General features: G+C 31.8%; 2 protein-coding genes across 2 annotated transcripts; one reads left to right on the top strand and one right to left on the bottom strand.

The window, feature by feature from the left end:
* Nucleotides 1-3,572: 3,572 nt before the first annotated feature.
* LOC114713386 (uncharacterized) lies at nucleotides 3,573-4,390 on the bottom strand. The gene is made up of 2 exons (XM_028898017.1): nucleotides 4,122-4,390; nucleotides 3,573-4,019 (listed from the first exon to the last, which is right to left on the bottom strand). Exons 1-2 carry the CDS (start codon nucleotides 4,279-4,281, stop codon nucleotides 3,745-3,747), a joined length of 435 nt encoding a protein of 144 aa, XP_028753850.1. The 5' UTR covers nucleotides 4,282-4,390; the 3' UTR covers nucleotides 3,573-3,744.
* Nucleotides 4,391-14,734: 10,344 nt separating this feature from the next.
* On the top strand, nucleotides 14,735-15,845 carry LOC114713384 (ethylene-responsive transcription factor WIN1-like). The gene is made up of 2 exons (XM_028898013.1): nucleotides 14,735-14,885; nucleotides 15,051-15,845. The coding sequence occupies exons 1-2, from the start codon at nucleotides 14,806-14,808 to the stop codon at nucleotides 15,667-15,669; spliced, it is 699 nt and encodes a 232-aa protein (XP_028753846.1). The 5' UTR covers nucleotides 14,735-14,805; the 3' UTR covers nucleotides 15,670-15,845.
* Nucleotides 15,846-25,788: the final 9,943 nt, after the last annotated feature.

The following is a 25,788-nucleotide window of genomic DNA, read 5'->3' as shown; positions in this document are numbered from 1 at the left end:
TCACTATTTTAATATAAAATCCACACTCAAAATCACTAGAAAGAATCTGAGAAAGAGGGTCACATAAAGGGAGGAGACAGAATTATTTTGAGAAACAAAAGGACAGAGACAAGCATGAAACACGACACAAGAAGAACATGTATAATACCAGAGAAGCAAGAAAACAAGGCATGAGATCGACAGAAAAGCAAAGTGTAAGTGTAGAATGAAGTAGAGAAATAGAAAGTAAAGGGAATTGAAGGCTCCTCACATGGGTGTGCGTTAACACTGTATACATACTGATGAACGCCGGTTTTATTAATACCAGCACAGAGCAGTTCTTATACTCCTACTGTCCTTAATATAGGACTCAATTATTGAGTTGGTTTTGGTCCTAAATATAAAACTTATTTATCATATTTATCAATTTTCTCTAAATTACCCATATAGATACTCCCTCAACCATAATCAAGTAGAAGAAGAATATGGGATATTAAGAAAGATGATTATGATGTTTTAGGAAAAATGTGTCACTTTTCTTATAATTAACTAACTTACCTAACTTTCTTAATCTAATCAAATTAGTTAAATATGTCTTATATTAAGCACCGGAAGAGCATCTACAATTGTAGAAAAGCCACAGTGACATGGTCCCAGTAGCCAAATACAACCAAAGTAGAAGGCTTTATTTTGTGAGTGAGTGTCACAGACAGACAGCCTGCGAAAAGCAATGAGGTGTAAATGCCCAACGTCAGCACATGGCTTCTGTCCAATCAATGCTCTCCCATGTTGCCCCATCTACTCTTTCACTTCCTCCCCACCCATCCCCTCCACAAACTTTAATCACTTGGGTCCCAACCCTGCTTGTTGGGCAGCTGAGATAGTTCTCAACTCTTCCGGGGAGAAACAAAAAAAAAACTAGCTTATGGAAGCACTTATAGATTATTTGTTAACAAAATTCTCACATTAGTAAAGTAATTTAAGAAGATAGTATAAAAAATGCAATAATGAATATGTAAGATAAGTGAATGATAGACATGGTGGTACAAGTTGGAAGCATGTTAGGAAAGGGGAAATTAGTTAAATGATATTAAAAAAGCATCATATAGAAAATGAATCTTTTTATAATTGTGGTTATAAAGATGGTGTAGAAACAGGGGATGAGTTATGTAAGGTAGTTGATGGTTGGCTTGGTCAAACACTCAAGGAGTGATGGTTGGGTAGGATAACCGACTTTTGCTTTGGAATTTTTTGAGCATGCAGCTACTTTCACGCCACTAACACTCCCCTTCCCTTTTTTATATTCATCTCTATCGTCTTTCTTTTCAATTCATTCTATTATACACTGCTATCATTAATAGTCATTCATCTAAACAAATTAGTTATATCATTACTTAAACACAAAATCTCAAGTTTGAGTTTGTGTAAACGTAAAAACAAACATCTTTTTTGCCCTAAAAAAAGTTATCCTATCTATAGTTTGACTCTATTCAACTTTTGATACTTGAAAGGAAAAGTTTTCACCCTAATTGTAAGTAATTTGTAGACATATTTAAATGCTTGTTTTTTAATTTTATCTTTATTAAATTTTTATTGAAAAAAAAGAAATACGAGACTGACTTGTAAATGTACAGAGCGAAAAAAAGTTATTACAGATAAAATTGGAGAATTTTATTAATTTCACACATTATTTGATATGGGAAAATATGTATAAAATCTTTAAAAAGGGGGAAAGGGAAAAAAAAAAAAACTCTTGGAAGCCCAGAAAGCAGAGTCCCCACTCTGGGGCACTATCCTTCAATATAGTAATAATTGTCTCAACTTCACCACATCTCATGGACTCTTTCGGATTCGTTGAATCATGATTCTTAAAAAATATTGAACCAAATGGGAGGGTGACATTGGAGTTCACAAAAAATGGGGCTCCCATTTATTGGTACACTATATATATATATATATATGTATATATCTATATCCACATGTGTACACTTCCCATAATTATAATACGAACAAGGGAAGAAGAAGCAATAGGTGAACAAATCAGCTTTGGTTGGTTTTAAGTTCCCCACATCTTCATGGCCTTTTCTTCTTTTCAATTCTCTCCAGCTTTTATTCGCCATCTGTCTTCCTTCTACGAGCTATGAACCCGACATTCTCATTCGTGAACCAAACAACTAGTATTCTCCTCGATGAAAATTCAATATGCTGTACGCAACTTTTAATTTACTCTGATTCTGTTAATAGTTTTTTTTTTTTTTCTACTTGTTACGATTTGGTGGGTATTACAAGAGCTTGCCTGTAACACGATTTGTTAAGGAACACGGTTCCATGCATTGTACTGTGCAGAATACAATATCATGGTTCATGAATGTTGGATTACTTTATATTTGTATGACCACGAATGGCTAATTTATTAATGATTCGATTCTTTAACTTGCTTTTGCGGTTCTTTTTGAAATAATAACCCTCCTGTAAAAAGTCGTTAGGCATTATTTTTGGTTATAAACATAAACTGTCAATTCACTATATATATATATATATATCATATTTATTATTTTTTTCTTAAATTATCCTTATTGATGCTCCTGATTTTATAGCTACAAATTTTAAATAAAAGTACTTTTTAAAAAAATCAATGGAGTGTTTGGGTAGAAACCAAATCATATTTTAAAAGTGATTTTACGGTATACAAAGTAAATATATAGAGGAGTTTGTTTCTATTTACAGACATAAACACCCCCGAGTCACATTTGTTATTGATTAGTTTATGTAAGTAATGATTAGGTTAAGGGCTAGAGAAATAATAACAAGCATGTTTTGGCATATCAACCAGGCAACATCTCAACACAAAGTTAAAACTAATTGGAGCTTAAGAATTAGTCAAATTAAAGACTAAAGGAACTTGTAAAACTTGGGGCGATTATGAAAGTATGACCTTTTAGTTAAAGTTTCCTCGAGTCGGTGTCAATGATTGTTCAAATTTCTATTTGGGTTACTTGGAGAACCAGATAATCTAGTTCACATTACATTAGTCGGTTCACACACACACCCACACGTATTCTTAAAGGTGCACCAATAATTATAGGGCGAATCTTCATTCTTTATAATTTTTTTTCTTAAATGTCCTGTTTACAATTGCTCAATTTTGGCATATAATACTCAAACCACAGTCTCAATTATTATTTGAGGCGCGCCAGGCACAAAAAAGAACCCTATTGACTCACCTTCTTCACAACTACCAATGAAAAACATAAAATAATGGCTTGTCACAGAAGAGATTTTTTTTTTTTGAGTAAGCACAGAAGAGATTTTCACCTCTATTAACCATTCCACTAGCCAGCAACCTCTTCTGTACATAATATTTGAAAATTGAACCTTCGTGCTTTTCCGCAAACCAAAAAGGGAAAAACAGAAAAACTTATCTTCCAAAGAGGATATATATATATATATATATATTATCGTTTCAATAATTCTTGTATGTACAGGCCAGAGCATTAAACTAACTGCAAGTTGAGGGTTATTAGTATATATAACCCAATTCTCAGTGAAATTATCCTAAATATTGACAAAAAAAAAACCTGTTAACTAGAAGACTGTAAGCCTGTAACCACGATCACCCTCACCCATCCCTCTGCTTTTAATTCCTCAGTTCTGCAGAGGACAAATGATCGATCCGTCCTAAAAGATAAACAATAATAGAAGGAGAAAGAAAACAGAGAGAACAAGTGGGAGGATGATGATGAACACAAGAAAAATATTCACAGATCAGTAAGAGTAAGCCAATCGTTGAGCCACGCGATCTCTGAGAATTCCATTATAGAGGGCCACTCTGTTCGCAGGCATTCCTCTGATCTCAGCCGCGCCATTACAATTCTCTGCTCTCATCTTCGTTTCAGAGTTTGAATACACAACAGAACTGTTACTCACGCGATGCTTCCTCCTGAACTCTGATCCATCTCTCCTTGAATCCACCACATCTTCAGCGAAATGCACCCTCTTCGTCTTCTTCTTCTTCTTCTTCTGTCCCTTCTTCCTCTCTGCTTCAAAACCCAGAATTTATGTCAGAGGGGAGACAGAGGAGCAGAGTAAAGAACGAATCTTGCGAATTGATCGAATGTAAAACAGAAGGAGGCTGTGCTTACCAGAGGATATACAAGATCGCAGGATTGGAGAGGAAGAGAGAGGAGTGTGAAGAGGAGGGAGAGATTTCTGGAGACGGAGAGCGATGAGGATGACGGTGCCGGAGAGAGCCATGGCGGTGGCGACGACCACCCCTTGAGAGCCCATCACTGAGGAAGACATGGTCAAAAGGGAAGTAGACAAGTTGCAGATGAATGTGGGGGTGGTGGTGGTGGTTTGGAGAAAGAACAAGAAAAAAGAAGGAAGAGGCAGTTTAGATGATTTGGCCTGGGGACATTATAATATATATTCCCACCCTTAATACTATTAGGAACAAGCAAACAGCCAAAAACAAAATTAAATAAATAAATAAATTATTTGTGCGTCACCTTTTTCCCTCGGCAATTTAATTTTCATGTGTGTGTGTGTATATATATGTATAGCCCCCCTATTTCTTGCCATATTCATTTGGATCACATGTTATTTTATTACTATTAGGTATTTATCAAGCATGAATTTATAATATAAGTGTAAATTTAAATTTTTAATTTATAGGCCAAACAAAATTGGACCATTTTGTACTATATGGGAGTATTAAAGGATTAGGTGCCCGGCAATTCCAAAGTCAAATAAATTATTTATTGCATGAATAATATGAACTGAACTGGCAGATCGTGTTGCGCGTGCTCCTTCGCGTCGGGTTCTAGGCTTCGTGTTTATTTTTCTATTAAACCAGCATGTAAGAAACTAAGAATTTTGGATAGCTCTTCTTCTTCCCAGAAAAAAAAAGGAAAAAAAGGAAAACTCTTGCCGGCCGAAAAAATTACAATCAACTCTTTCAATCTTTTTTATCTGCGTTCTTAATTTTTTTTCCTGAGGTGTTTATATTGTACAAATAGTATATTTGAATCTTTTTTTTTTAATCTATAGGCGTGCGAAAGGGATTAAACCATTTAGTAATTAAAAATAATACTTTGGCAAAAAAAATTATTAAAATAATACTACATCTGGTATTTAATATAAGACTTTATTTGATTTTTATTTTGATCCTAAATATAAGATTCTAATTCACTTTGTCTTCCATATTTGTATATTTTTTTTCAAGGTAGTCCTTCTCATAATAGTAGTTGTAGCGAATACACTTGATTAATAAGGGTATTTTAGGAAAGACAATATTTATTGATTATAAATAATTAACTTAATTTATTTTTTTAATTTTCTTAAATTAATCAACTAGTTATTATAATTAGATCCGGAAGTAATAATAATGATAATGATGGGGGTGGCAGATGTGATGTAAGAAAAGTAAAAGAAATTGAAAAAAAGAAGAAGAAGAAGTGAAAGGCAGCCATGGGATGGATAGATTTGTTAGACTGGGTTTAATATGATTACATTAAGCAGGATGATGTCATGGATGTGAATCGTCGCAGTTTCATCAACTTGTATTTTTGGGTAATTACGTGGGTTCATTTTTCACCAACTTGGATTATAATAGTTAATTACTTCATTATTCTCTAAGCCCTGAAAGATGCGTTTTCCTTACTTAATCATCTGCTGTAATCACAAGCCTAATTATTATTATTATTATATTTCTTAAAGATTTTGTAAAGAGTATTTTACAGCTCTGGGTTGGCTATTTTGGAATTTTATCTATGAAATGAAAACGCCAACAAAAATAGAAAAAGTCTTAATGGGTCTCATCTATTTAAAATGCTTTTATTTTTCCCTTTCAACGAACTGTTAATGATTCAAAATTCAAAAATTCAAAACACTTTGTTAATTTAATAGTCATTGGTATTGACTGTCGAGCAAATTAAATTATACGATGGCCAATAAAATACGTTCAGTCCTTAATACAGGATTTAATTGACTAATTAGAGAGATTAAAAAAGTTACTAAATTACTTTAAAGTATTTATATCTATTATTTTTTACCAAATTAATTTGTCTCACTTATAAGTTGATATATAATCTAATGACTTATATGACTATTTTATAAAAGTAATATAACATATGTTATAATTAAATAATTTAATAATTTTTTAATTCTTTTAAATTAGTCAACTTAGTTATTGGAGGCAGTAGTGTGTAGAAATTTAGATGCTAGCAGTAGTAGCTATAGGGACATCATGTTTTTTTTTTTTTGAGGTACCTCAGTGAATTAATTATTTAAATAAATTAAAGAAGTAGAATACATACATAATAATTTTGTTGGTGCTGAGTCATGCGCATGCACTTGAGTAATTTACACTTTATAAGTTTCCTGCCGCCTCTGTTTACTGATCTTCCTTGTTATTGTTATTATTATTTTTAGTTAGTCAAACGAAAATATTCAATTCATTCGAGATGCTCGAGTCATAATTAAGCTTTTGTTTACACGTAGAGTATTTTCTTTGTTTTTTCGCCAGCAAAATAACAACCACAAGTTTAGACTTTAGACACAAAACAAAATCATTTAGTATTTAACAACATTTCAACATGATCCCGAGATAAAAAGACATTGCAATTGTGGGAGAGGATTAAAGGTTTGACCCTTTTCACAAGGTTTTAGCAATTTAATCAGCTATCTCGCTTTTTTGAAAATTCATAAATAACAATTGTTTTTGATCGATTTTCTTATAGCAGGATGTTTTTAATAAAATATCAATTGGTAGTAATGCAAAATCATAATACTACCTTCAATCCTTAATATAAAATCTCGTTTGATTTTTATTTGTGATCCTAAATATAAGACCCAAATCCACTTTGTCACTAATATTTATGTATTTTTTAAGATAGTCCTTCTAACATAATAATGTCTAACCAATACATTTGATTAGTAGGATATTTTAGGAAAGACAGCACTTATTTATGACAAATAACTAATTTAACTTTTTTTTAATCTTTTAAACTAGTCAACTAGTTCTTATAATTAAGATCGAAAGTAGTATTAATTATAAATATTTTTGGGATAAAAAAATAAAAAAAAAACATATACAATGGGCGTGTTGCGTGGATATTGAGTTACAGGAGTCAATGAAACGTACGACCTGACAACAAATGCCCATTTCCTTCCTCGCTACATTTCTAGATTCTAAATGCTGCAACCTTTGAAAATGTCTGCCCCTCTCATCATTCCCCCCATTTTTAACCCTCGCTCTTCTTCCTATGTCCTTTTATTACTAGGGTCTTGGATACAAAGTATATCAAATCCACAATCTTTTTTTTTGAACTTTCACGTCACCATATCATTACTATCACCAAATGATTCTCGTGTGATGCTTCTAACCCTTTTTTTTTTTTTTGTTTCTCTCCTCATCCTTTTTCATCCAGCTTGATCTGGCATTTTCACCTTCCACTTTTACCTATATTTTTTTTATATTGTTAATAGAACATAATGATGTGTATGATTCATATAACTGATCTTATCTGATAAAATAAGACTTGTCACTGTCATTCCAAAAGCAAGAAGAAAAGGATATTGAAAATGGAAACACCAACCCGGGAAATTCCAATAAACACAGTTTGCCACACTCCCATGAAAATTCAAGATTTAAAGAATATAAGCTGATTGATTGATTGATTGAATGTGACTCTGCATTTTTAAGTAGCCTTCCTGATTTTTTTTTTCCCCTTCCCAACTGAGATATTATTTCCAACCATATCCACGTGTCCCCTGTCTTCATAAATATCATCAATATTAAATTATTTTATTTCCTTATGACTTTTCTAATTTTACCTTCCAATCACAGCCTCTTCATCTCCTTAGTGAGAAGACAGCTCTTGGGACTTACAAATCAGATATAAATTCCTCTTTGCTGCTTGCTCTCCGCTTCTTCTATATACTCCTCAGCCTCTATTCATCTATTGTTCCGGTTTTTATTTAATACACAGATTAATGAACCTAATTTATACTCACGTGGTTGTATTTATAATTGGAGAGTTACATTTGAAACTTTTAAATATCTCATTTGCAACAGAGACTCTTAATCTGCTGTTGATTTGCAACTCATTAAAAAGAAAAAAAATTTGTCGAGAACCTAACTGTAATTTACTCGAGAGACTTAACCGTTTCTCTGCCAAACTTTTGGAATCTGGGCCGTTCATCCTTTAACCCAATCTCAGTGGGGCCTAGTTACATGAAAAATTCTCCCTTTTCCTCGAACCCACAGAAAGCCCAGAATGATTCAGCCCACTCATTGTTTTGACCCCCCCGGTAAATGAAGTTCTGTCTTTCTTGACATATATCCAAATTGGATTATTATTATATGGTTAGCTTTTTTTTTTGTGAATTATATTATTTACGACTCACCATTAGTGGAAAACCATGGGGCGTCTCACATGCTTCCCTTCAAAATATGAGAAAATTCATTTGGATCAGACAACTGAAGGAAAGCCCAATTATCAAGAAAAACATAGTGGGTTGGCCCAAAAGGAAGTAAAACTTTAGATCCAGGATCCATTACTCAATGGGCCTATAGCCCATGAAACTCAGGCAGATGAGGGTCAAATTATGTGTAGGGTCTTAAGTTGAAATCCATGATGATGATCAATGGAATGGGGAAGAAATCGCTCTGCTAGAGGCCTAGAGCGAGGAAGTAATTTGCGAGTTGGGTTCCGTTAAGGTGGAGGAAAATAAAATTTTATCACTACAAAATTTTAAAACGTCAATTAGGAAAATATTGAAAGCTATGACTCGCTTGACACATAAAATGGGATGGAATGAAATGTAAAAATAATTGAACAAAAAATGATTTTATAGTCAAAAATTAACTTTTATAAAGATACAAAATGCTATTTAGTCATCAGTAATGATTACAATGTTAAAAAAGACATTGAATTTTCCTCATCTGCCCTGAGTAGAAATAATTAGATTTAGTTTGATTATAAATATAATATCTTAATTTATTTTATATTTCAATTTTCTAATTTTTCACCAGCTTATTCCTATGATTTCCACTAAGAGTAGTTATGATGCAAATAATTAAAAAAATATTTTATAAAAAGCAGCATATATTTTTATAAATAATTAATTGAACTAATTTTCTCAATTTTTAAAAATTTGTTACTTAATTTTAGGACCAGAGGAAGTATTATTTTAGAGTAAAACACTCTAACTTTTTTTGCATTTTCTCATAATTATATGGACCTTCTCTCTATTTGGAAAACATATATTTAAGTTTAAATTGTTAACCCTGTTTAAAATATTCTAAAAAGATGCTTTTTAATTAAAATTTATGTTGAAATACTTTTTATTTATTAATTTACCCTTCATAATATTAAATCCCTAAATTTTGGCTCAAACTGTTTTAGAGAATTTAAGATATTTTTCTTTACCTTAGTTTTATTTTTTATTTTTACAAATAGTTATTTATTTAATGTTTTTATCATATTAGGGCAGAAAATTAAATTATTAGTTAATGCAGACATAAAAAAATTGAATAAAAATTTGAATAATTCTTAAATTAATATATAACGGCTCGAATAAGTTATAAAATGTTGCAACAAAATTTTTGTTTAAAAAATTTAAATTATAAGTTTAAATGATTTATATAGTGTCCCTAACTCACATAATTTATATTATATGATGAAAAAAATGCATTTAAAATATTTTCCAACCATTTAAAAGAAACATAAAAAAAATAAATTTCAATATATTATGAAGAATTAAAATTATATATTCTATAATATAATCAAAATTAATAAATTTTATAACATGCTAAAAAGTTTGAAGATACATGTATTACAATTATTTTTTGTTTTATAAAAAATTCCTTTTTTTATCAATATAAATGTTTAAATAACATTTTCGTTACGGAGGGATATTTTTATCCAAATAAGAGTTTGAAAGTCTAAGAATGATTAAAAAAAAACTAAGGGTGTACCTTATATAAATAAAATTAGAGTGGTGAGAGGGTTATTTGTATTGATGAAAAAAGTTGAAAAAGGTTTCTGATAATAATGTTGTGAAGGTCATTAAAGTTACGTGGCCACTTGGGTCATGAATGAGGTGTGGTAGTCCTACCATTTTGAGTTGGTAACAAAAGTCAGCAATTACTTAAATTATATAGGTGTTGTTTGGCAAAACCAAAACCTAGGTTTCAGAATCACTTTTCCGCAAAACGGGTAACCTCCTCCACATATTTACTTTGTAATCCGTAAAAGTACTTCTGAAACCATAGTTTGGTTTCTATCCAAACACCCCATAATCAAGAACTGAACCTGCTAAGAATCACCCAATTAGTGATTCGTATTATTAATTTTAGCAATCAATATGTGCCCCACCTTTTTCTTCACTCCATTTATTTCAATACACTCGCCACGTGCTCATATAGGATTCATGTATTATCTACCTAATCTTATTTATCAATCGTTTTTAACATGTTTTATCAGAATAAAAATTCTCAAATTTCATTAATTTTACCTTAAAATTTAAAAACTTTCTAACCTTATTCCTATTTAACAAATTTAACAAAGACACTTTTCAACAATATAAACAATTTACATAATAATAAATAAAAGGTTCCAGTTAGATCGCATTTATATACATTTAACATTTTATATAGAGAGATCAAGCTACTTTATTTATTTATCCATCTTTATATATATATAGAGAGAGAGAGAGAGATTACATGGAAATATAGAGAATAATGTGAGGCCACATCGTCATGTTACTCGTAAAAGGTCTTTGGCATTAAGGCCCCTAACTCCTTCCACGTTCATTGCTACTTAGTCATGTCGTCATTGAATAATCATCATATCAATCAAACCCTCCACATAAATTGACAGCTTCAAAATTGTTTTAAGCCACAAGTCTCCCCATTTAACATCTCATTATTATTTATTAATTGTTAATTAATATATGTGCTTCCTCGATGTTTTCCTCCTTTTCAGGTGGATTTTATTTCTTTCCAAACCTTGTCTGCTGCTTACTTTTCAAACCATCATCAAAAAACGTGAAATATGAATAGGAATCTGAAATTTGAATTACCTTTGTCCTTTTTATAAAATGTCACTCATGATTGTCTAGATATTTAATATGTTTTTATCATTTTTGTCCCTTATTAATTTTCTGTATTGTATTAATTAAAAGGTTTACTATATTCTCTTTCAAATTTTTTTCTCTTGCCCCTTATAAATAAGGGCATGATTGGAAAAAATTTATTTTTTACATATTTATTATTTTTAAATAATTTTAATTATTTTTTTAAATTACGTAATTTAGTTATCAGGCTCTTATAAAAAGAACTAGAGAAAGTAATAAATTTCCCTAGGTTTAGTGAGAGAGAAAATTATTTGTGTTGTAAAAGATGTATATTTAAATAGAAAGTAGAGTTGAAAAGGTATTACATTTAAGAAATCGATAGTGAGATTCAAATTTTTCTTGATTTTGATAAAATCTATTAAAAATTATTTATTGATATGATCAGAGAAGTATCACTCTAGATGCGTGAAATTGTAAAGTTTACCTTATAATACTTAAGAGTGGAGGTAGCATATGTTCCCTTCGATCTTTTTTTTAATAAATTTTAAATAACTAAATTATGCAAACAAAAAGTTAGTTAAAATAATAAATATGTAAAAGATGTAATTTATTTTCTCAAAAACCCTTATTTAAGAAGAGTGTGAATGGGGGAGAGAATGAATTAAAAAGAGAGAGAATGAGGAGGAAAAAAAAAAGAAATGAGATAAATGTGTAATTAATTAGGAATTAAAATGAAAAAAAATGCGTTAATTAAGAAAAATAGACTAAACTTATTAACAAGCTATTGGCTGAGGTGATAAGTGGCCTAACCTTCTTAAGAGAAAGAATCCATATTTGAATTCTTAAAAATACACTTATTGAAAAAGACGAAAGCCTTTGTATTTTAAACCTTGAAAAGAAAAACCCTTAATTAAATAAAAAAGGTTAAACTTAATAACAAAAATTTAGGTTTATAAAAAGGATCAGGAGGGAGTAGCATATTTTGTTAAACCAAATAAAAAAAAAATACCATGATAATTGTGCATTTAAGAATAATAATTATTACCACTTTTTTTACACGTGGGTGACCCATACTCGAAAAAGTACCAACTTAACTACCTATAACTAAAAGTTCCCACACTCTTCATCAAAAACAAGGCATATGTGCTGCAAATGCAAAAGTATTATTTGATTTTGCCACTTTTCTTGGGGGAGTTTTCTTGCTCGATCCATGAGTACTTGATCACACACAAAAGCTGCAATTTCTCTGACTCATATTCATATTTAAACCCTGTTCTCTGTCTCACACACGCAGAGCGAATCAAAGTACGTAGTGGTGGCAGTGTCTTATTCATTCAATGTTCAAAACCCAGATGGAAAATGGGTCATAAACACAAGAGGACAATAAGAGAAATGAACGTGTGAAACTGAAGCCTGTAGAGGAGAAAGGGGGGAAGAAGGAGTGGTTGATATTTGCATTAAAGAGATGAAGTGACTTGGAAAGCTGGCAGCTCCACTCCTTCACAGTGACCTTTCCTTAACCCAATGTAGATTGAGGTAGCGGACCGCCCCCTCATATTGAGGGATCTGTGTCCTACATATTTGCACCCTCTCAATATTCTAACTCTTCCTTTTAAATGGTCCAACTAACGCCGAGTTTACACATGGATGTAGCCAACACCTTTCAAGTTATACAGGTCATCGTGCGTTAATATCCCCCAACTCCATATACCTTAAATTTGTATTATTGGACGGCTATCAAACATATGTATATTGAAATTCTAAAAAAAAATTATCTCTATAAAGAATGATTAATATAAAGTCACGTCTTACTTTCAAATGACAATGGCGGATGCTTGTTGCATCAACAAGCCTTGGTCCCCGACTAGAGATGTTATGTTCTCCTTGAGAATTTGTTGTGTCTGAAGAAATTTGATCAGGAAATTTCTCTTGTGATTGGAGCTAAAGAAGCGAATTTGGCTGCCAAAACTTTGTTGGATGGAGGGATTTGGTGTTTCGACCTCCTCTTCTTTTGTGTGGAGTGAGGAATGCACAGGGAGTGCCCAAAAAATGAGGAAAAAGAAAGAGAGGAGAGAATGTGAGGGTCATAGGTTGGGCTTACGGGAGGGCAGGTTCACCAGTTCCCAATAATGGCAACATCAGTTTCAACATGTTACATCGTAGTTCAACGCTGTCTTTCTTCATTGGATATGTTGGCGCTGTCACTTCAACTAACTCTTCTCCTTTAATTTCTCTTCCATATCAAGTTGGTCCTTTGAACCCAATTTTAATTTTACGAAATGGCCATTTTAATTACAAGGCAATTTAGTTACACATGCAGCAATTATTGGTTGTAACTTCCAATGACTTACAAAGACATCAACGTGTCATGATTTATATGGATTAGTGTTGTGTTCTCAATTCATACAGGGCTTCATTTGGCTTCTCAAGTACGAGATAACTTTAATATATTATAATTCAAGATTATCTGGGTGTCCTATATATATTAATGATGCTAAATTGGCTAAAAAAACTAAGAAATGCATAAAAAAAAATGGCTTCTTCCAAGTCTCATATGATCGGTGGGTTTGAGTTGATAAACTAATTTAAGAGATTAAGAAAGTTATGTTATTCGATCCATAAAAAATATCAATTATTTGAGTCTTTAGATTTTGAATTAAGATGAAATGTTGTTCACTCCTTGCCATCCATTTGTGTTTTATTACTTCCCTGGTTTTGAGCCTCGCTCCCCGTTCTGAACCAAATTTGGTCTGAAATAATGACAGGACATGATCAGTGGGACAAAACCCCTAATATAAATTTATACATATGCATCACACACGCCGTTATCGCTGTGCTTAACTACCTGTAAAAGACAAATTGAGGTTATAAAACCAGAGTTTCAGCGCATTCAAATATATATAGTTAAAAGGTAGAATATCAAATAATTTGAATTTCCGAATTGAAATCCAAACATGTAGTAGTAGTAATTCTTCAAATAAGTCCGGTAATAACTGAAATTTACAGGGAAATTAATTGATGTACAAGCAGAAACGTTGCATGCATATACAAGTCTGAATCTTTATAGCAGAAAAGAAAGAACATACTCTCTGGTCCTATTTATAAGGCACTTCCAACATGTTTCACACAGATCAAGGAAAACTTTAAACTGCATTAACTCTCCATTAAAATATAGCAACTTTCCAACTTTACCCCTATTTAATATATATTCCTTTCAAAAAAGATAACTATTTATACTATAATAAATGAAGGACAAAATAGTACATTCACACTGAAAAGTTAATGAAATGACTTATAAATAGGACAAAAAAAAGCCTTCTCTCTCTATCCTATAAATAGGACTAGAGGAGTATGACAGTAATAAACACAGTGCTGCTACATTTGTGGCAAAGTCACCTACTTTAGAGATGATGGAATTTAAAGAGATGGCAATAATGGGAAAGAAGCAGGAGGAAGATAATAATAGAAAGTTAACTGTAGAGGCAATTGCTTGGGGGGAGAAAGTGAGATGGGGAAGAAACAAGTCAAGCGATAACAATAAATGAAATTGTACTGGTTTATATATTATGAGGATTTAGGTGACCATTTTTAATGCCCCTCGGTACCATTAATCTCGCAGTTCGCCGACACTGTGCCTCTTCTCTTTATAATCTTCCCCCATATTTCCCCCCTCTCTGTTCCTTCTGTACTTTCCTCTCTTATCGTCTCTCCCCACATTCGTATCTTCTTCCTCATATCATCATCATGGTGCATTCAAAGAAGTTCAGAGGCGTCAGACAGCGTCACTGGGGCTCCTGGGTCTCCGAAATTCGCCACCCGCTCCTGTACTATTCTCCTTTACTTTCTCTCTCTCTCTTCCCATCCATCTAAATTATAATCAAATCACACTCTCAGTACGCATTTTCATTTCATATATACGTAGGTGTGTGTGTGTGCATTTACTGGTCCTGCTATTCGTTTTATTTGAATGTTGTGATTTTGTGGAACAGGAAGAGGAGGGTGTGGCTGGGGACATTTGAGACGGCGGAAGAAGCGGCGCGAGCGTACGATCAAGCTGCCATTTTGATGAGTGGTCGGAATGCTAAGACCAATTTCCCGATAACCCAGACTCCGGACGGTGATCCAAAGGCGGCTGTGGCGGCCTCGGCCACCGATCATAGCAAGGCAGGGGCGGCGAGGGATCTGGAAGAGATTCTGCGCGCGAAGCTGAGGAAATGCGGGAAGCTTCCGTCGCCGTCCATGACTTGCCTGAGGCTGGACACCGAGAACTCCAATATCGGAGTGTGGCAGAAACGTGCCGGCCAGCGTACTGATAGCTCCAACTGGGTGATGACAGTGGAGCTGGGAAAGAAGACCAATAGCAACAGCAACAGTAATGAAGCGGAGAAAACGACGTCGCCGTGGACGTGCGATGAGCGTGCAACCTCAGAAGGAAATGAAGTGGTCATGGAAGGAGGAGGAGGAGGGATGAACGAGGAAGAAAGAATAGCACTGCAAATGATCGAAGAACTTCTTAACAGAAACTGTCCAAGTCCTCCAGGACCTTCATTTCACGATATGGTTGAAGAGGACCATAACCATGCTTATGCTGAAGGCTTTCTCTTTTGACATTATGGTGTTTGGGACAAGAACAAAAAGGTGGGTGATGATTAATTTCTTATATGAATATTAATTAATTACTATATATGCATATAGGTTTATATTTATATATATATATATATATATATATAGGTAGCTCTAAGGCGAGGAGGTTAATTATATCAGTTATGACAAGAAACAGGACGGGTGTGAAATTTGGAAACTATAAGGAAGCAGAATAAGGCATACATACGAATATATGTTAATTTGTATGTTTGAAATTGTACGTACGAGGAAAGTTGAATTTGTGGGAGTATATATACGGAGCAGAATAAACAGGAATATTATATACACAGAGATGCTGTCCAGTTGCAATTGTACGTACAAGAATACACTTTCAACTGGTGTGTTTATGAAGCAGCGTTATACAATGAAAAGGGTTTCTAATACCTTCTTATGTATTTATATATCTTCTTGTCAATTTATTTCTTGCTGTATTCTCTTCTAATTTTCTCTCATCGGGTAAGGTCAAAGGGGTCTTGTAGCCTAACGATATATTGTGGTCATCAACTTGTTGTAATTTTTTTTTGGAAAAAAAAGTTTATAGATAACATATAGATATCCGAAATAGTTCAAATTGATGGTGAAAGTGAGGTATATGTGAGATGGGGGTAATTTGAACTTTAAACATTCGTAGTATAACAACAAAAGATGGTAATGACAATTAATATCCAATGGTGAAACTTTGTTATCCTTATGGTAGTCTTTTTCAACTCGACTTTACGAGAAGCCAACGCTACTGGACTTTTAAATATCGCGTGGTTTGGTATCAAAGAAAAAATCAGTATCTTAGTGTTGTGATGTACAATTCAAAGTTCTAAATTAATTATCACATTGTTTTGGTTTCCTATTTATTTTATGGCTTAAATATTCAGCTCTTCATCGTCAATTTTTTTTGTGGTATTACAAGAGAAAGGAAAATTTCAAATCCCAAAGAAACCTGAATTTGCGATCCTGTTATGAGATGATTTTTTTTTTTGATCGGTAGAGTTAACTCACAAGATTAGGAGGAAAAAAACAATTCTAATATAGAAAAATCCTTTTTAAAGTTTGCAAAGAATATTCGATTCACATAATTTCTTTAGATCAAGACGAAAGTAAAGTGATGAATTTCAAAAACTAAAAGAAGAAATCAATTATTACTTACTTTGGTATTATGTGATTATGCTAAGGATCGGAGTCAAAATATCTGCATGCAGGGTTAATTATTAGATCTGAATATTATTATTGATGCCGATGCTTAATAGACCATAAACTCCATATTAAAACAAAAATAATGTGGCATCCTTTTCTAAGCTTCAATTCATTCCACCCGACAGCCACGTCACCTACGAAAAGCAAAGTGTGTTCTTAAATAAAATTATATTTAAATATAATTTTTTTATATGTTTAATTATTACGTACATAACACGTCTATGTTAAAGTGATTGTATGCATGGATTAAAAATGCTATTAATACATGGTGGCAATGGCTTCCATCGTTGTTTTTATTACTGAATGGTAGTAAAATGATAAAAACAATTAATTAATTCATTATTAAAATTTTAAAATGACAATTATGTAAGAACAAAAGTAATTATTTTTAATGCTTATTGAGTACGTATAGTTAGTAGGGATTTATCGTTTGCCCTTCTTATTCTTAGGGAGATAATTTTTGTTGTTGGGATTGATACTTTTATGTATTACTTTTAGTCTTGATTATAAGAACTCGTTTGTAGACAATAAATAAGGTCTTATAATTAAGACCAAAGGTAATATCCTGAGATATAATGGGGTAATAAAAAAGTATCGAACTAGCTTAATTAATAACTCTATGGTATGTATGTGATTCCATATCAATCAATTTTTGTTTTCCAAAAAGTATGGAAATTGAAGTGTAAGAATCAATCCTTTTTTTCAAAATGAAACCATGTGACAATGAAGGTGAATAATTGTCAAAGTTTAGTTTTCCCAATTATATGCCATCACCGCGAAAACCCTTTTTCCAACAAACTGACAATACCTATTGCTGTCAAAGCAATAAGATATATATGTGACAACCCTTTTGGTCCCATGGTCCTTAGGTCCTGGCAACATTTAAGTTAGAAATGTGTGAGATGATAGAGCAAAATTTGAAACTTGTGGTAAATATGTCCGTTGCCTTCTGTGACTCCCCGAATATATACATATATATTTAAACAGAGTAAACTTGAAATTTTATCATGTTCAATTCTCACCTCTCATCTTCTTGATTTCGATGAGTTAATTAAAAGTGCTTTATAATAAGAACCAAATGGAGTATACGTACACACCCTCTCACACACATATATTTGATGGAGGGTAAGGCATAAATTAAAAAGTAATTTCAGTTTTTATAGCTATAGTGAAGTTATGCCATTAAAATACAGTCGTAGGAGAGTAGCTTTCAATACACGGGTAATAAACTAATAATAATAAAAGGTTGAATAAATGGAACTTGGGCTTGGAAGCTCGTGAAAGAGTTCAACCACTCCAACAAAACCCCATGACTCTCAAATGCTGTCATATTGTAGAGCTTAGCTAGCTAGTTAGATTCCATAAAGGCCGATTCGTGAACATATATTGTAGAACCTGCCACGCTAGCTCTTCTGTGGTTTTGGTCAAATATTATTGATTTCCAGGGGACAACAAGAACAAAATACTCAATACTTCCCTCGAAAAGGAGTCCTATCTGTCTCTCCTTAATTAGCAATGCCTATACTCATGGTCCATGTCACTCTTCCTACCAAATCATCAACAAGCTACTTTTCTTCGTATTTTATGTTCTTAATTACTTATGACCCGTCGTCTCCTTCTTCTGCTGAACCTGCTGCACAATCATAAAGCTCTCTGCTTTAATGGCTCTCCATATATACCCCCAAGTAGTCAAACATTTACGTACCTTTTCTTGTCTGTTGGTATACGCATTGATACATCAAGGTTCAAGATATATGTATATATGCACATTATATATATAAAATATTGTTAGCTGTTTATATTCATTGTATATACAAATTCAACCACAAGAAATGCCTTTTTTTTTTTTTATAGTTAATATCATCTTTAGTTCCTGAAATCTAGCATTGTTTTAATTTTGATTTTTGAAATTTGACTTGATTTTGTTTTGTTCAACGATTTTTAGTCCCTGAAAACCTGGTTTCAAATTCCACATATTAGAGCTATACCAAAATGAGATCAAATTTCAGAAATTAAAAATAGAATTATTTGACCATTTCCTTTTTTTAAAAATTTTTTTTCTTAATCGTGTTACAAAATGTTCAATTTTAGCTATGGATCAGATAAGAAAATAGAAGAATTAAGACCTAACAAAATGAATCATTGCTTTTGATTTCTTTATGTTAACTCACCCTCTTCATCTGCATCGCCTTTGTTTTGACCATTTACTAAACTAGAACAGTCAAAACAGTGTCGTTTTGATTTTGATGCATGACTGGGCTATTTCTATTGAAATTTAATCCTAATCGTCAGTTTAATTTTATTTTATCTTATTCTTGTTCCTCTTTAGGAACTACTGTACATGTTCTTCAAATTTTTGAGACGTCAAGTTTTTAGGCTATAAGTTAACAAACTAAATGCATCTTCGGTTATGAACTTATGTTATGTTGATCAATTAATTATATAAAACCTTGCGTTTAAATCTCTACCATGTATTTATTTATGGAAACAAACACTTATGAGATGGCACCTTAAAAAGTCACCAAAGATCAATAATTATTTGCATCTTAACTAGTTCAAATCAAGAGTACGTTTCAATAATTTTTCCACCAACAACAGTCTAATAACGAAACATTTGTTTAAGGGGAATAGGCAGGGATATTATTGTTGTTGTTGTTATCGTTATTTTGCCATGTATCCTTCTCATCTAAGGAACTCTTGTGTCCATTGCAGTTATAGAGGGCTGAATTCGTAATCTCACAATTAAGAAAGATTTAAAACAGGTGTTTAATGTTAGGCAAGAAGACCCAATAGGTAGTTAACTCGTTTCAAATGGAATTTTTTTTTCATTTTTATTCAAATTAAATAAGGTTATGAACGAGGAGGAAAATTATAAAGACTTTTATTTTTCTATAAATGAGTAAAATGACTTGTATTATGAAGCAGAGGGAACGAGCGAGTATTATTAAACCATATCAATCAAGTGTTTGGCATTTTAAAGGTTATTAATTTAATAACGGCTATCGACTATACACTTTTGGCAATAACTATAATAAAACACTAAAAGAAAATTAAATTTTCAGGGATTGCTTGCTTTGAAAGCCACAATTGTTTAATCGCCAACATATTCGGTCCATCAAACAAGTAAAAAGAAATATCAGTTGGCAACAAAAACCACCAACGAAACAAATGTCTTTTTAACCTCTTGGTGTACGTCTCCTCGTTGATTTTCATATACAATGTAATCCATCCAATTTTAAATATAAAATTCAGTAAAGAGTTTGTTTTACTTGTAAATATAATGTATTTTATTTTTTAAATTTGTATTTTTTTTTCAAGTAAACTCTCCGTATTCATTGCACATATTAAGAGATTTTCTATCAAGAAATTAATTTTCAATACAAATGATTTAAAAGTGTTGTATTAAGAATTATAAAAAAAAGTACTTTTAAAAAATTAACACAGATTTTTTATAAGAAACTAACTTAATTAAATTTTTTATATTTGTAAATTACTCTTATGTAAGATCTAATTAACTAATATTAATATATTAAGGATGTTAGTTAAATTAGTTAACATGATGTATTTCTTTAAAACACCCTAATCATCTTTCTTAATTTCTTCAATTTCTCTCCTATTTGATTATTGTTGCATGAATATCAATAGGATTAATTTTAAAAAAATAATTAATAGACATATGAAACGAGTCTTACATATAAATCAATTTCAACTCTCAAATTAAGTCTTAACTCATATAAGATTAGAGGGAACAGTAAAAAAAGAGGGGAAAAAAGGAGGAGAAGAGGTGGGTCAAAGCTTTAATGGCGCAGGTAATTAATATCCAGAAGAGGTGATGCCTTGTGATGTGAACGAAATAAAGCGGAGAGGAGAGCGCAACCACTAAGTGGTCCAATCCTTAGGGTTCTCTTGTGGAGATATCAAGTGGTTATTATGTTTCTTTCTGGCACATCCTTCCAGCTCTCAAACCAAAACTCTATTAATTGCTCATCTGTGCTGTATAATATATATCTGGGCTGTTTCTTCGTTGTGGTTTTGGTTTATATACTATTTTATTGCATGTTTAGTTCTTGAGCAATAAAAAATACCGATTCATTTTTTTTAATCTCGCGATTATCTTATACTCCTGTCAATTATTGTTAGTTCACTGATTAATTAATTTAAGTATATTAAGAAAATTAAATAAATTAGTTAATTCTAGCAAACTTGATATAATTTTTTAAAATACATGTATCCACCATTAAATTATATATATCAGTTGATAGATAAATTAGTTTTGAAAATATATATATGAGAATAAAATAGACGGATTATATTTATGATAAATTAACTATTTCATTAAGGACCGAAACAGTGTGTATATAGGTTTAACCATATTATTAAAAGATTTTATATATAAACTGTGTTACAGGTTTTTTATATCCAAATCAAGAGTGTGGACACCCTTTATTTTTCAATATCAAGAGTTGGATTAAAAAATAATTTATCAGCACATATTTAAATCCAGAATAAAAATATTTGACAAATAGTAACTGCTGAGAATTCAACAAACGAGTTGTTCGAAGGGTCTGGATTCTCTCAGCGGCAGCATCTCTCAGCGTCTCTCAGCGTCCCAATATCTACCATCAGATTGATCTAAGAGCTCACAATATGCCATATTATCATGCTATTAAAAATTAAAATAAATCTAATTATGCTATAAGATTGCTTTTTTTTTTTTAAAAAAAGAACTATTCTTTTTTTAAAAAAATCTGAGTGCAATACCTAATTTCTTGGATCTATTTCTTTTACTGAAGAGTTTATTAGAGTCCAAATTAATATAAATTGAGTCAGATAAGACCACAAGAGAGGCAAAGTTCTGCTATCAAGCAAAATACTTGATATAGTTTTGCCACTCTTTATGGTTTTGCCTGACTTGATCTGTATTAGATTGAACTTAGATAAATTTTCCAGTCTAAGATGGATAAGTCCAAAAAAATTATATATAAATATTTAATGGTTAAGTTTTTTCATTCTTTATGGTTATTTGGATAAGTCTGGAGTCTGAATGTCTCGTAGATTCTCTAACTAAAATGAGCCAGGTGAAAAAAAAACTGAATGTTCCATGCTAAAAATAATCCCAGTTGAAATCTAGTAAAAAAATTTGATTTATTTCTAATTTTTAATAATATCACAACGTGGCACAATATGATCTGTGTTAGATGAATTTTAATGGCTGTGATTGCGCCGCTGAGGGACGCTGAGGGAAGAGGACGCTGAGAGTATCCTCTTCCTTGTTGGAGCTGGGGCCGCCATGGTACGAGAATGCTTATCGCAGTTGGGTGGCCATCATTGTGCTGTTTCCCCTGTAAATAAATAAATAACTATATATTCTTTTTCGTCATTATTTATTAGCCATGGAACATAAAAATAATAAAATTGAGACGCGCACACGCACACAAAGGTTAACCAGGGCTTTAAACTCAAAGCCTCTAACTAAGAGGAAAAAGACTTCTCCTTTTTTTTTTTTGTTGGGTTGCCAAACATCCTAATATGCTATGCTCCTACAATTGATACTTTAATTTGGGCCTGGGCCCATTCCAGATGATCTCCGAACACTAATGTTTTTGTTGCATCTCAAATGCCTATTGGGCCAGATGGTCCAATTCCCTGTTCGAATGGGCCCTCTTCGTGCTTATACTGTACCACAGTATCATTCATGCTGTTGGTTCACGAGCCTTATCTATCCATCAAATGATTAGACTTAAATACAATTATTTTTTTTACCATTTTAATTAAATCATATCATGTGTTGAAAGTTTTAAAAAAATTTTTTAGGTGATAATTAATTATCAAAATCAACCAATTTTTTTATGTCTTGATTTAAGTGTCCGAAAATAAAATATACAAAGTTTGACCAGTTGGTGATAATGGCTTTCCTTCTCTGCCTTTCTTTCTTTTTTGGGGTTTTTCCTTTTCTAATATTGTGGGGGGTGGAAGTTGAAATTTGTGGGAGATGGAATTAGAATAATAAAAATAGGGAGGAGAGAAGGGAGATGGGGTAAACGGGGGAGGGACCAGATTCTTAAAAGACCAACTACTTTAGCCACACATGTCCCTTGCGTTTGGGGTATATGCTTTTAACCATTTGGGATCTTCTTCTGATTTGACCTAAGACGCGTTCGTGCTCTCATCCTAATCTATACCTTTTTTCCCTTGAAAAAAATATAAAAATTATACTCAAATTTCATTATCATTTTTAATTTGTGAATATTAAGAAGATTTGTTTGTTTAATTATTTATAATAAATAGATGTTGTTTTTTTTTAAATACTCATATAAATTATGTGCATTGAAATTATGCTTTTATGAAGCTATCAGACAAAATTATGAAAGTTTCTTAACATGTGCAATTATTATGAGAATTATTTAGAAGTGAAATAGATAAATATTAGGGATAAAATAAATCAAGGTTTTATATTTAGAATTAAATTAAACATCTAATTAATTTTTATATTAAGGATTAGAGGGTAGGATATTATTAAAGATAAGCATGAACAAAAGACTAATAGTGAAATATGTCATATTCATGTGTCCATGTATTCGGAATAAGATTTGAAATAAATGAGACATATGTATGTTTGTAATTTATGAATAACAGTGTTATTCGCCATAAATTTAAGAAAAAATGACCCAAAAAAAAATTAAAAATTACTAAATTTAAAATCAAATTTAGTAATAATATTTTTTTTGGTGTTGACAATGCTGAATTTGTAAATAATAATAAATTTTTGTTAACATTCTTTATTTAATATTTAGTAATTTTTACTTTTTTTATCATTTTTTTTAAATTTAACTTGAATAATATGAAATTAGAAATTGAGGGTGAATTTTTTTTTGGGGGGGGGGGGGAGGGGCGCGTGGGGTAGATGTTAGATAAAAAGACAGGAAAGAACATGGGAGGAGGGGTGGGACCAAGAAGCTTTAAGCAAGGAGTGGAGACCCATCTAGAATAAAGGAAGCTCCTTCCGAATATTCCCTTTTCCCATTCTTTATTTTGGTGGGGTAATTATCTCTATTCCCTTCGGCTCCCAAAAAAAAAAAAATCTCTATTCCCGCATCTCCTAATTTATTTATTTATCTCTGAATATCTAGTCTCTTTAACCTATCTCACTTTAATAAAAAAATTTATTAAGATCCAGGCTAATTTAGATTAGTTGGGCAGGACAACAAAGCACAACGAATCTCTATCATCAAATATTTAATATGATCAAATTTTTATGAGTCAAACTTAATATTTCTGAATAAACCGCTACAACTCATGCTGCCCTCCTTTATTTTATCTGTTTTAAAGAAATATTTTCATATGAGCATCATGGCCCTGCACAAATACTATTGCTGCTTGGTTGGTACTCACCTTCCCACCTCTTTTGTTCTTCCTCTTCCACCATATCTGCAATTCAAATATCAAATTCCACACACACATCATAAAGTTCACATTAAAATTTAAAGTACAAGGGTTTAAATAATCCAACACAAATCTCAAGTTTAATACCTTTTGTTATTATAAGTTCAATTAAAAAATAGAGGTATCTATATTAAACAAATAAAATTATCTGACAATTGGCTGCATGGGGAAAGGGGTTAATACTTCCTCTCCACATCTTTCTCCTCAATAAATCGTACGGCCAATTAGAGTTTCAAGTGTTAATAACTAATAAGTCCATGTTTAGTATTCAGTGTGATTTAATTGAAAAGTTAATATTGGTCCTGTATATAAAATCTATTTTATATGTTCATTAATTTTTTCAAATTCACCCTATTAATATTCTTCGAACAATAATTAGGTACGAGAGATGAAAGAATTAAGAAAGATGCTTAGCATATTTTAAAAAAAATATTAAAATAATATTATTGATATACTCAAATTAATTAATTAGGTTTTAATGGGATGAGCATTTACAATTGTTTTGGTCAAAAGTTAGAACCGTATTATTGACTAAAACCAATGCGACCTTATTACACATGCTCTGGGCAATTTAATTTTTTTTAATTAAAAAAACTGAATATACAAGGAGGAAAGAATCTAGATTATGCCCAAGTATATCCGAGGGCGCAGGTGAGATTCAGCCTATTAGGTTGATGGACCAAAACTTTAAATGTTTTAAATTTGGAGTCCAAATATAATCAAACTCATTAATTTTGACCAATTAAACTCGTCACATTATCCTCATCCGATTCTTGTGTCTATAATACCCTATCAGATATATATATTGGCATGGCGGTGAACACAAATGACTAATTATCAAGTGCACACGTTGCTCATCATCATCATCATCAGAAAGATAGCATTGTAAATTCATTAATTTCAAATGTACTGTCATTTTGAAACATAATTTGAAATTATTGTCTTTTCTATATATTTATATAAAAGCAGTTGGTTGGCGATGAAGGAAGGTCTGATTTATGACTAAACTGAACACAGAGGAATGGATATTCCAAAGACCTTCGAATTATACCATGCGTCTTTTATGAGCAAAGCTCCCCCTTGGCTTCTACTCCCTCTATCCCCCCCTGAATAAATAAAATAAAATAAAATATTCTTTTTTATATCTTAATATTAATTAGGAAAACAAACAACATGGATTTGTCTATTTTGGTGACAATGTATATATGGCATTTGTTAATCCACATGATTTCTCCCCCTAAATATTGAGTGCATAAGGGGTGTATAGATATTACTCAACAATTTCAAATTATTTTGTTCACTATATGTGAATTGATTTTTTTTGTTGTTAGCGAACTTAATTTCACTTTTGGATGGAAAAGAAACTCAATTTCACTTTTAAGAGAGGAGGATGTTGTAGCTTGCAAAGCATACAAATATAATATACTTAGAGGTTAATATTCTCACTAATAA

This window comes from Neltuma alba, unplaced genomic scaffold, assembly GCF_004799145.2.
Source record: "Neltuma alba isolate B1F8T4 unplaced genomic scaffold, ASM479914v2 tig00011424_pilon, whole genome shotgun sequence".
In the NCBI taxonomy this organism is placed as follows: Eukaryota; Viridiplantae; Streptophyta; class Magnoliopsida; order Fabales; family Fabaceae; genus Neltuma; species Neltuma alba.
This window is presented reverse-complemented; position numbering and strand designations above follow the sequence as displayed.

Coding starts and splice junctions, on each gene's coding strand:
- LOC114713386 (XM_028898017.1), bottom strand. CDS start 4,281: ATGTCTTCCTCAGTGATGGGCTCTCAAGGGGTGGTCGTCGCCACCGCC. Junction 4,020..4,121: donor GCGATCTTGTATATCCTCTG/GTAAGCACAGCC, acceptor TGGGTTTTGAAG/CAGAGAGGAAGAAGGGACAG.
- LOC114713384 (XM_028898013.1), top strand. CDS start 14,806: ATGGTGCATTCAAAGAAGTTCAGAGGCGTCAGACAGCGTCACTGGGGC. Junction 14,886..15,050: donor GAAATTCGCCACCCGCTCCT/GTACTATTCTCC, acceptor TTTGTGGAACAG/GAAGAGGAGGGTGTGGCTGG.